At 44.5% G+C, this 12,500-nt stretch overlaps 1 protein-coding gene across 1 annotated transcript in view; it reads right to left on the reverse strand.

Annotated features, from left to right (window-relative positions):
* Positions 1–1,976: 1,976 nt before the first annotated feature.
* erfl3 (Ets2 repressor factor like 3) overlaps positions 1,977–12,500 on the reverse strand; it is a 198,487-nt gene continuing 187,963 nt past the window's right edge. Inside the window, exons 3-5 of the mRNA XM_061947533.1 lie at positions 12,203–12,318; positions 10,927–12,068; positions 1,977–10,853 (exon numbers count right to left, since the gene is read on the reverse strand). Coding sequence (XP_061803517.1) covers positions 10,191–10,853; positions 10,927–12,068; positions 12,203–12,318 — 1,921 coding nt within the window. The 3' untranslated portion in view covers positions 1,977–10,190. The remainder of the gene's footprint in view (positions 10,854–10,926; positions 12,069–12,202; positions 12,319–12,500) is intronic.

The following is a 12,500-nucleotide window of genomic DNA, read 5'->3' on the forward strand; positions in this document are numbered from 1 at the left end:
ACCTGTTCCCAATTAGCCCGTTCACCTGTGGGATGTTCCAAATAAGTGTTTGACGAGCATTCCTCAACTTTCTCACTCTTTTTTTGCCACGTGTGCCAGCTTTTTTGAATCATGTTGCAGGCATCAAATTCCAAATGAGCTAATATTTGCAAAAAAATAACAACGTTTACCAGTTCGAACGTTAAGCATCTTGTCTTTGCAGTCTATTCAATTGAATATAAGTTGAAAAAGATTTGCAAATCATTGTATTCTGTTTTTATTTACCATTTACACAACGTGCCAACTTCACTGGTTTTGGGGTTAGTATATCAATTCAAGTTGTTCCTAAAAAAAATGGACATTTTCCCTTACCGTATTTTCCGCACTATAAGGCGCACCTAAAAACCTTCAATTTTCTCAAAAGCTGACAGTGCGCCTACCCCAGCCTCTACTGTAGCGTCTATTCTATGCGCCTTAGCCTTATAATGCGATGCGCCTTATATATGAACAAAGTTTTAAAATAGGCCATTCATTGAAGGCGCGCCTTATAATCCGGTGCGCCTTATAATGCGGTGCGCCTTATATATGAACAAAGTTTTAAAATAGGCCATTCATTGAAGGTGCGCCTTATAATGCGATGCGCCTTATATATGAACAAAGTTTTAACATAGGCCATTCATTGAAGGCGCGCCTTATAATCCGGTGCGCCTTATAATGCGGTGCGCCTTATATATGAACAAAGTTTTAAAATAGGCCATTCATTGAAGGCGCGCCTTATAATCCGGTGCGCTTTATATATGAACAAAGTTTTAACATAGGCCATTCATTGAAGGCGCGCCTTATAATCCGGTGCGCCTTATAATGCGATGCGCCTTATATATGAACAAAGTTTTAACATAGGCCATTCATTGAAGGCGCGCCTTATAATCCGGTGCGCCTTATAATGCGGTGCGCCTTATATATGAACAAAGTTTTAACATAGGCCATTCATTGAAGGCGCGCCTTATAATCCGGTGCGCCTTATAATGCGATGCGCCTTATATATGAACAAAGTTTTAAAATAGGCCGTTCATTATAAGGCGCGCCTTATAATCCGGTGCGCCTTATAATGCGATGCGCCTTATATACGAACAAAGTTTTAAAATAGGCCATTCATTGAAGGCGCGCCTTATAATCCGGTGCGCCTTATAATGCGGTGCGCCTTATATGTGAACAAAGTTTTAACATAGGCCATTCATTGAAGGCGCGCCTTATAATCCGGTGCGCCTTATAATGCGGTGCGCCTTATATATGAACAAAGTTTTAACATAGGCCATTCATTGAAGGCGCGCCTTATAATCCGGTGCGCCTTATAATGCGGTGCGCCTTATATATGAACAAAGTTTTAACATAGGCCATTCATTGAAGGCGCGCCTTATAATCCGGTGCGCCTTATATATGAACAAAGTTTTAACATAGGCCAATCATTGAAGGCGCGCCTTATAATCCGGTGCGCCTTATAATGCGATGCGCCTTATATATGAACAAAGATTTAACATAGGCCATTCATTGAAGGCGCGCCTTATAATCCGGTGCGCCTTATAATGCGGTGCGCCTTATATATGAACAAAGTTTTAAAATAGGCCATTCATTGAAGGCGCGCCTTATAATCCGGTGCGCCTTATAATGCGGTGCGCCTTATATATGAACAAAGTTTTAACAAAAGTCATTCATTGATGGCGCGCTTTATAATCCGGTGCGCCTTATAATGCGGTGCGCCTTATATATGAACAAAGTTTTAACATAGGCCATTCATTGAAGGCGCGCCTTATAATCCGGTGCGCCTTATAGTGCGGAAAATACGGTACTTTCATCACTTTGCCTCTGTCGAGCGATGTTCTGACGAACAGTTCATCTATTTGTTGTAATTAAACTTCCTTGTGTGACGGGGGAGTACCAAGAATAATAACAGCCATGCAGATAAACAAGACAAGCAGACAATAACACAGGCATCAATGTTTTGGCTTTTAACTGGTTTTAATTAACCCTGATTACAACTTAATTACAAGTTTGGGCAAAGGGAGAAATAAAATAAACAACCCAGTTGGGGGCGGGGGGGTTACGTCACGGTATTAGCGCTCATCTCTCCATCGGAGTGTTACGCAACAGCTCGGGGGAAACGAGGTGAAAGAAAACATCGGATTTTTTTTTTTTTTTTTTTTTTTTTTTAAACAAACAACACATCTTTCTTTAAAAAAGATGCAACCTTTTTACCTGCCCCCAGGGAAAAAAAATATACAAGAAATAAAATAATAATAATAAAAAAAAAAAAAAAAGGATAATTACACATTTGAGTTATTTTACAACAATAAAAAAAAAACAGGTGGAATTGATGAGGAGGGAGGGTTGATGTACAGTACACAACATAAAAAGTCGTATTAATAATAATAGTAGTAATAATAATAATAATGCCAAGTAGAGATGGGGGCTTTAGGAGCGATATTAACACCAGAAACATAAACTAAGAAACATTTATTATCTTCTTTGTGCTGTTTTTTTTTTTTTTTGGACTAGGTTAGGAAAAAAGTCAGTAATAAGGCAGCGGTTTTACAAACAGAGTGTGTGTGTGTGTGTGTGTGTGAGATCTGATGAGTACATTGATCAGCTGAGCTACACAGACTGCCTGGAGGGCGTCCATCTATAGATCTGTCTGGACTAGAGACAAAGTCAATTACGGTGTGACAGTCTATTCCTAATTCTTTCACATGTAAATGGCTTCTGTGGCGCCCCCTGTGGGTTGTGGTTCAAAATGCTTTGGCAGATTTTTTTTTTTTTTAGCATCCATGTAATACAAAAAATCCTCAATCAAAAAAATGTGCGTGTAATATTTCAGCAGGATTGGTGGAAAAACATCATTGAGTATTTGTGTAATGATAATAAAACTGATGTTTGCTCAGCAGTTTGAACACAACACAAAGATGGCGCCATTGGGGTGTCCTAGTTGTCTTCACATGACTGTGTGCATAGAATGAGTATTAGCCCCTTCACACCTCGCTCTCTCCCCTGTAACATTACGTTCCGTCCTGAGCTGCTGCCGGCAATGTGTCAGCTGGTCTTGGGAGCGAAAGACTGGATTACAGTTTCACTAATAATCAAACACGCCTGGATCGTGGGTGACCAGGGGCCACAAAGGTTGGAAAGATCGAAGACGGGATGGCAAGCTTTGCTGAAAATCGAAACCTTAACCCGGCCTGAAAAGATGGCGCCTTCTTCAGCATTTCAGGGGCGAGTCTTTGCGAGCAAAAACATTTGTACCGTGCTTCGATGTCGCCCAAAAAACGAGAAAAAAATCTGACAAAACACGACATTGTTTCAAGTCTCAGGAAACTTCACAGCAGGGAGTTTTCCAAGTGTGGCGCAGAATAAAATAGTCTACTACTTCCCGGAAAACTGAATTTCTGCAGATTTTTGTGCTTTTTCTCCACGGTGACTACGTTTCCATGCACTAAATTAGTCTGACTTCTCAAATAGTTCGATTTTTTTTTTGTATTTTTACACTTACATGTGAAGTTCCAGTTTCTGCAAAGATCGGAGACGGGATGGCAGCTTTGCTGAAAATCTAAACCTTAACCCGGCCTGAAAAGATGGCGCCTTCTTCAGCGTTTCAGGGGCAAGTCTTTGCGAGCAAAAACGTTTGTACCGTGCTTCGATGTCGCCCAAAAAACGAGAAAAAAATCTGACAAAACACGACATTGTTTCAAGTCTCAGGAAACTTCACAGCAGGGAGTTTTCCAAGTGTGGCGCAGAATAAAATAGTCTACTACTTCCCGGAAAACTGAATTTCTGCAGATTTTTGTGCTTTTTCTCCACGGTGACTACGTTTCCATGCACTAAATTAGTCTGACTTCTCAAATAGTTCGATTTTTTTTTTTGTATTTTTACACCTAAATGTGAAGTCCCAGTTTCTGCAAAGATCGGAGACGGGATGGCAGCTTTGCTGAAAATTTAAACCTTAACTCGGCCTGAAAAGATGGCGCCTTCTTCAGCGTTTCAGGGGCAAGTCTTTGCAAGCAAAAACATTTGTACCGTGCTTCGATGTCGCCCAAAAAACGAGAAAAAAATCTGACAAAACACGACATTGTTTCAAATCTCAGGAAACTTCACAGCAGGGAGTTTTCCAAGTGTGGCGCAGAATAAAATAGTCTACTACTTCCCGGAAAACTGAATTTCTGCAGATTTTTGTGCTTTTTCTCCACGGTGACTACGTTTCCATGCACTAAATTAGTCTGACTTCTCAAATAGTTCGATTTTTTTTTTTGTATTTTTACACCTAAATGTGAAGTCCCAGTTTCTGCAAAGATCGGAGACGGGATGGCAGCTTTGCTGAAAATTTAAACCTTAACTCGGCCTGAAAAGATGGCGCCTTCTTCAGCGTTTCAGGGGCAAGTCTTTGCAAGCAAAAACATTTGTACCGTGCTTCGATGTCGCCCAAAAAACGAGAAAAAAATCTGACAAAACACGACATTGTTTCAAATCTCAGGAAACTTCACAGCAGGGAGTTTTCCAAGTGTGGCGCAGAATAAAATAGTCTACTACTTCCCGGAAAACTGAATTTCTGCAGATTTTTGTGGTTTTTCTCCACGGTGACTACGTTTCCATGCACTAAATTAGTCTGACTTCTCAAATAGTTCAATTTTTTTGTATTTCTACACCGAAATGTGAAGTTCCAGTTTCTGCAAAGATCGGAGACAGGATGGCAGCTTTGCTGAAAATCAAAACCTTAACCCGGTTTGAAAAGATGGCGCCTTCTTCAGCGTTTCAGGGGCGAGTCTTTGCGAGCAAAAACATTTGTACCGTGCTTCGATGTCGCCCAAAAAACGAGAAAAAATCTGACAAAACACGACATTGTTTCAAGTCTCAGGAAACTTCACAGCAGGGAGTTTTCCAAGTGTGGCGCAGAATAAAATAGTCTACTACTTCCCGGAAAACTGAATTTCTGCAGATTTTTGTGGTTTTTCTCCACGGTGACTACGTTTCCATGCACTAAATTAGTCTGACTTCTCAAATAGTTCGATTTTTTTGTATTTCTACACCGAAATGTGAAGTTCCAGTTTCTGCAAAGATCGGAGACGGACGGGATGGCAGCTTTGCTGAAAATTTAAAACTTAACTCGGCCTGAAAAGATGGCGCCTTCTTCAGCATTTCAGGGGCGAGTCTTTGCGAGCAAAAACATTTGTACCGTGCTTCGATGTCGCCTAATGAACGAGAAAAAATCAGACAAAACACGACATTGTTTCAAATCTCAGGAAACTTCACAGCAGGGAGTTTTCCAAGTGTGGCGCAGAATAAAATAGTCTACTACTTCCCGGAAAACTGAATTTCTGCAGATTTTTGTGGTTTTTCCTCCACGGTGACTACGTTTCCATGCACTAAATTAGTCTGACTTCTCAAATAGTTCGATTTTTTTGTATTTCTACACCGAAATGTGAAGTTCCAGTTTCTGCAAAGATCGGAGACGGGATGGCAGCTTTGCTGAAAATTTAAACCTTAACTCGGCCTGAAAAGATGGCGCCTTCTTCAACATTTCAGGGGCGAGTCTTTGCGAGCAAAAACATTTGTACCGTGCTTCGATGTCGCCCAAAAAACGAGAAAAAAATCTGACAAAACACGACATTGTTTCAAATCTCAGGAAACTTCACAGCAGGGAGTTTTCCAAGTGTGGCGCAGAATAAAATAGTCTACTACTTCCCGGAAAACTGAATTTCTGCAGATTTTTGTGGTTTTTCTCCACGGTGACTACGTTTCCATGCACTAAATTAGTCTGACTTCTCAAATAGTTCGATTTTTTTTGGTATTTTTACACCTAAATGTGAAGTTCCAGTTTCTGCAAAGATCGGAGACGGGATGGCAGCTTTGCTGAAAATTTAAAACTTAACCCGGCCTGAAAAGATGGCGCCTTCTTTAGCGTTTCAGGGGCAAGTCTTTGCGAGCAAAAACGTTTGTACCGTGCTTTGATATCGCCTAAAAACGAGAAGAAATCTGACAAAACACGACATTGTTTCAAATCTCAGGAAACTTCACAGCAGGGAGTTTTCCAAGTGTGGCGCAGAATAAAATAGTCTACTACTTCCCGGAAAACTGAATTTCTGCAGATTTTTGTGCTTTTTCTCCACGGTGACTACGTTTCCATGCACTAAATTAGTCTGACTTCTCAAATAGTTCGATTTTTTTTTTTGTATTTTTACACCTAAATGTGAAGTCCCAGTTTCTGCAAAGATCGGAGCTTTGCTGAAAATCAAAACCTTAACCCGGCCTGAAAAGATGGCGCCTTTTTCAGCATTTCAGGGGCGAGTCTTTGCGAGCAAAAACGTTTGTACTGTGCTTCGATGTCGCCTAATGAACGAGAAAAAATCTGACAAAACACGACATTGTTTCAAATCTCAGGAAACTTCACAGCAGGGAGTTTTCCAAGTGTGGCTCAGAATAAAATAGTCTACTACTTCCCGGAAAACTGAATTTCTGCAGATTTTTGTGGTTTTCCTCCACGGTGACTACGTTTCCATGCACTAAATTAGTCTGACTTCTCAAATAGTTCGATTTTTTTTTTGTATTTTTACACCTAAATGTGAAGTCCCAGTTTCTGCAAAGATCGGAGACGGGATGGCAGCTTTGCTGAAAATTTAAACCTTAACCCGGCCTGAAAAGATGGCGCCTTCTTCAGCGTTTCAGGGGCACGTCTTTGCGAGCAAAAACATTTGTACCGTGCTTCGATGTCGCCTAATGAACGAGAAAAAATCTGACAAAACACGACATTGTTTCAAATCTCAGGAAACTTCACAGCAGGGAGTTTTCCAAGTGTGGCGCAGAATAAAATAGTCTACTACTTCCCGGAAAACTGAATTTCTGCAGATTTTTGTGGTTTTTCTTCCACGGTGACTACGTTTCCATGCACTAAATTAGTCTGACTTCTCAAATAGTTCGATTTTTTTTGGTATTTTTACACCTAAATGTGAAGTTCCAGTTTCTGCAAAGATCGGAGACGGGATGGCAGCTTTGCTGAAAATTTAAACCTTAACTCGGCCTGAGAAGATGGCGCCTTCTTCAGCATTTCAGGGGCGAGTCTTTGCGAGCAAAAACATTTGTACCGTGCTTCGATATCGCCTAAAAACGAGAAGAAATCTGAAGCGTCGCCTCTTTTCCTTCAGACAAAACACGACTTTGTTTCAAATCTCAGGAAACTTCACAGCAGGGAGTTTTCCAAGTGTGGCGCAGAATAAATTAGTCTACTACTTCCCGGAAAACTGAATTTCTGCAGATTTTTGTGCTTTTTCTCCACGGTGACTACGTTTCCATGCACTAAATTAGTCTGACTTCTCAAATAGTTCGATTTTTTTTTTGTATTTTTACACCTAAATGTGAAGTTCCAGTTTCTGCAAAGATCGGAGACGGGATGGCAGCTTTGCTGAAAATCGAAACCTTAACCCGGTCTGGGGGCAAGTCTTTGCGAGCAAAAACATTTGTACATTTGTAACATTCGATGTCGCCTAAAAACGAGAAGAAATCTGAAGCGTCGCCTCTTTTCCTTCAGACGAAACATGACATGGGAACCCTGCTTGACACTCAGCATCAAGGGTTGGAATTGGGGGTTAAATCACCTAAATAATTATTCCCGGGGGCGGCCACCGCTGCTGCTCACTGCTCCCCTCATCTCCCAGGGGGTGACCAAAGGTGATGGGTCAAATGCAGAGAATAATTTCGCCACACCTCGTGTGTGTGTGACAATCATTGGTACTTTAACTTAACTTTAACATTGTTTGAAGTCTCAGGCGCAGAATAAAATACGCTACTAGTTCCCGGAAAACTGAATTTCTGCGGTTTTCTCCACGGTGACTAGGTTTCCATGCCCTAAATTAGTCTGATTTATCAAATAGTTTGATTTTGAATATAATATGGAAGTCTCAGTTTCCATACGCCGTGGGCCTCCCGTACACTGGGGGGGCACTTATTTAATTTTAGCGTGGATAAACGTATTGCTTGTCCAGTTGACCTAGGACCTCGTACCAAAACATGGCATCTAAGTCAACAGCCCAGTTCCTGTTGTACCTGATGTCCACTGTAATATTGGCACAGATGACCAATCTTACGTATCTAATGGCTATGCTGATGTCAAATAGCAGACAGCATCAGGAACAAGATCAAAAACTGTGCCACAAACATGACAGCATTTCTAAGGACGTCTGGCAATTGTTGGATTGGAAGCGGATCCGAAGCAAAGACTGGTGGAGAGAAATGTTTTGAAGGAATTTTTGGACGGAGAATGGAAAGAAAACTTTCGAATGTCTCGAAGTTCATTCAGTAAACTCTATGGATTGATGGAAGGAGTTCTAAGTCCGAAGAAAAACACAGTTTGTTCGATACCGCTTCAAATGAGGGTTGCTATTGTTGCCAGTTGTGTGGAATACAGAGTTGTTCCTGGTCACTTTGAAGTTTTGTGTACGCTTTCTTCTTTACCTTTAATATACCTGCTTCTCTTCCAAGATCCCACTCGTATTTGTTTGAAAATTTGAATGAAGCTGGCATTCTCCATTTCCTGAGCTATCTTCTTAAATAAATCCAAGTTTATTTTGTTCCTTCCATCGATGCACTTCAAAATATTCCATTCTTTTAATTTGTGAAGCCAATAAACAGTTTCCTCTTCATTTCTCATTTCTATGTTTTCATTGAACGGGATCCTGGAGGGTCCATTTGAGAGATCTGGCTTTTAATCGCATAATCCAGGTGTGTTAGTCTTGACTTTTTAAAAACTAAACACAATCAGATTAAGGCGTTTCCAAGGATCCTAGAATGCTTCTTTTGAGCCCAACTATTTGAGAAATCAGATTCAATTTAGTGAGTAAAAACGCAGTCAATGTAGGAACTAAAAATCTGGAATTTAGCCTTTGATGTAAATGAGATTACCTTAGCAGGTTTAATGTTTATTCTTCTCAAACCGAGGTCTTCTGGGCATCACACTTTGGAAATCCCTGACCTGGATAAGGAGAAAGAGCGAAAGGTGTGTGAAAGAACTAAAGGCAGTGTTTGTGCATGTTTGTGTGTCATTTGCTGGTCGGCTTGATTGAACACTACTGTGTGTTATGATTGTTAAACAAGCTTAGGCTGGTGAACGCGGGTTCTCTGCTGCTTCAACAACACACGAGAGCAAAAGCAAGGTTCAAATGTTCTCAGTGGTCCGCAAAAGAGAGACAGCAGGGAGAAAGCAGCGAGGACAGGACGCAGAGTCTGTAACCACATGTCCATTTCACAGCTGACTTTTCTGTTTGTTTATGTACACCAGTCCAATAACCGTACAGCGACGGGCTTCCCTGAGCAGAGAGCGGGCCGGGGTCTTAAGAGATGTCGGCGCCCAACAGCCCCATCCTCCAGTTCTTGAAGACCCACTTTCCTTTCCATCCCTTGATACAAGTCCTGCACCCGGGGGCTGAGGGGTTGTAAATACAGGCACTTGTCATAGTCCTCTATTTACATGTGGTAGCACGGCGGGTTAAGGGAGGCGGTGGGTATAGGTTAAAGGGAAAACGGGTCCCCTGAGGAAAACTGACAGATAGGGGGGTGGGTTTCAAAGACGGGAGCTGCACTTTGGAGCTTCACTGGCCAGGTGGGAGGTAAAGATCCTTGAAAGAGTTATCTGTCTGATTGCAGCCCAGTTCATGCCGCTTTCCACCAAGCAGTACTGTTCAATTCTACTTGGTTTGGTACGCAGGATTCTGTCTTTTTACTTTGTTGAAAGTGGTAAAAGATTTTCTGCAAAGGAACACTTTTGGGCAACCTTACTTTAGGGTATGGTTCCTAAAGAGTGGACAGTCTGTTTATCGGTTGACAGAATTGGTTGTGACATCAGGAATGGACGTAACTGACCTGGTTACCAACACACACAAAGAAGCCAGATAAAGGAAGCCAGATAAAGGATTTCAAAACATACCCTGGTGATCTGAACTGAACCGTACTGCTCAGTGGAAACATGGCTTTACAGTTCCTGGGACAGTTGAATTTTAGTATCCTTCCTCCCAAATGATGCGTCCCAAAAGAATTCCCGATCCAGAGAACCTGCTGGGGATCTGGTAGAGTCATAGTAAGGCGGTCTTTGAGGTGTGCGAAGGTGTTAAAATCAGGGAACTTTGCACGTGAGAGGAACCATTTACAAGCTCTTGAAAATCCTCATTTGTTCCATCCAATCAGCTGTCTTTGTTCTCCAGAGACAGCTGAGCGGTAGCACGATGTAGGTCAGCACTCACCTTCCTAAGTGAAGCCAAAGGTGTGGCTAAAGAGCTTTCGTATGTCATCGGAGGGGGGCTGTTCCCTTCCCCACCGCCGGCCCCCTCCTCCTGCGTCTCCATGCGCCCGTTAGTTTGACTTTCCCTCTGCTCCTGTGGCCGAACTTTCTTGTCGTCCGACTCCTCCTGCGAGGCCTCCATGCGCTGGTCTTCGCTCCAGCGCCTCTTGAAGCGCAGCTTGAGGGGTATGCACTTGGTCTGGGGAGCCGCCATCTGGGGCAGGGGAGGGCTCCCGTCTGCTGGCTCACTGGGCTCCGTCTTAAGGGTGGGTGGACCGCGGTGAGCGTTGGAGTATCCGTGGTGCGAGGTGAAGAAAGGCATGAGGCCGGGCGGAGGCGGAGCGGGTGCTTTGAAAACATCTTCATCCACGTCCTCATCTGGATGGGACGGGTGCGGGTGGGCAGCTGAGCCGTTAGAAAGGTGGGGGTAGTGATGGTGGTTTGCGACCCTGGAAAGGCGAGGGGCGAAGAGCTCAAAGTCTTCATCTCGTTCATCTGGGTCTTCATCACTGATGTCAGTCACCTCCACTTCTTCCTCTGACTCGATGTCTGAAATGGGCTCCACCTGGACAATCATATCACATTTAAGTAACAGATACAAAAATCCTAAAATGCCCATCACAGCGTGTACCACTCACCTTTATCTTGGGAAGGCCCGCACTGTTGAGGGACTGTGTTGAAGAGGAGGCAGAGATGAGCCCCGAGCCGCTCGCCGAACTCAGGTCACTGCCAAATGACAGCGAAGAGCCGAGGCCAGAGGTGGACGACATGGAACCGGATCCCGAGCCTGAGGAGAGCGAGCTCTGTCTGACTTTATTCAGACTCTGTCCGTCCCGCTGCTTCCGGCCCAGCGGCGGGGGCTGCAGCTTGAACTTGAAGGGCGACATGTGTGGGGGCTCCTCACCCAAGTGGAGTGCGTGGTGTATGGGGTGAGAATGGGGGTGAGGATGGGCAGAATGAGGAGGATGCGGGTGGTGGTGGGCGGCGTGGGACAGAGGGTTGTGGTGGTGCCGCCCGCCTCCCCTTTCTCCCACCGCCGCTCTCTCTGCTCTCTCCGCCGCTGCTTGGTCGCTGTTCAGACCTACCTTGTCGGCGGCGGGTCTGTGAGGTTGAGGGATGATGATGTTAGGGTACTGCAAGAATGCCCGGGGGCTGAGCCCGTAGTTGTACACCGACTGGGTGTGGGCCTGCAGGTAGCGCTTCATGTCCTCTGGGTTGAAGGAAAAGTGGGAGCCCAGCATGGGGGACAGAGTGGGAGAGGGAGTGTAGAGATGAGATGTGGGGGTCATGCTTAGTGCAGGGGATAGAGGGGGGGCCAGGAGCCCTGCTCCCCCTGGCCCAGGCAGCGGGGACACAGGGAAGGGGGACAAGGAGTCAGGGTGGATACGGTGCCCGCCGGGGCCACGGGTTCCCGGGTGACCACCAGGGTTGCCCGCTCCTCCGTAGATACGGAACAGAGATTCATGAGTCAAGCGGGGATGGATGATACTCCTGTAGCCCCCTCCTCCTCCACCAGGCCCTCCTCCGCCCAATACCCTTTCCCCCCTCTCCTCCCCACCACCTGCATTACCATCATCTATCTCAGAATTGACCGAAGTGCCGTCGCTGCAGTCGCTCACAGAGCCGCGCGCCACCCGGCGGGTAACCGAGCTGTACAGGCCGCCCGGGCTGCGCAGGTCCTCGTTCGGGGAGAGAACGTCCGAGGGCGTTGACGGCGGGAAACGGAAGTGGGTCCCTGCACCGGTCGGGACAGGCGGTGCGCTCTGAGGGACACCGCTTCCTGGAGCAATTGAGAGAGGGAGAGAAGCGAGAGTGAGAGAATAAAAACAACAAAAGATTTCTCGTCTAATCCGACATAATCACGGCATCATATTGTGGGATTAGGAGGCGCATAAACAACAACGCTACACTTACCAGTGGAGCCCATGTCGATGAAGGGGTAGTTGACCAACACCAGTTTATTGAAGTTGAACTTGTAGGTGAACCTCTTGCCTTTGGTCTTGTGGAGGATCCTCTTGTTGTAGTAGTATCTGAGGAGGAACACCGTGACGATTAAGGGTGGAAATTACAGAAACGATACCATATGGCATTTTGACAATAGGGCAAAATGTGACAATCAGTGACTCACTTACAAACAGAGGTGGGTAGTAACGCGCTACATTTACTCCGTTACATCTACTTGAGTAACTTTTGGGATAAATTGTACTTCTAA

Source organism: Nerophis lumbriciformis, linkage group LG04, assembly GCF_033978685.3.
Source record: "Nerophis lumbriciformis linkage group LG04, RoL_Nlum_v2.1, whole genome shotgun sequence".
NCBI classification, from domain to species: domain Eukaryota; kingdom Metazoa; phylum Chordata; class Actinopteri; order Syngnathiformes; family Syngnathidae; genus Nerophis; species Nerophis lumbriciformis.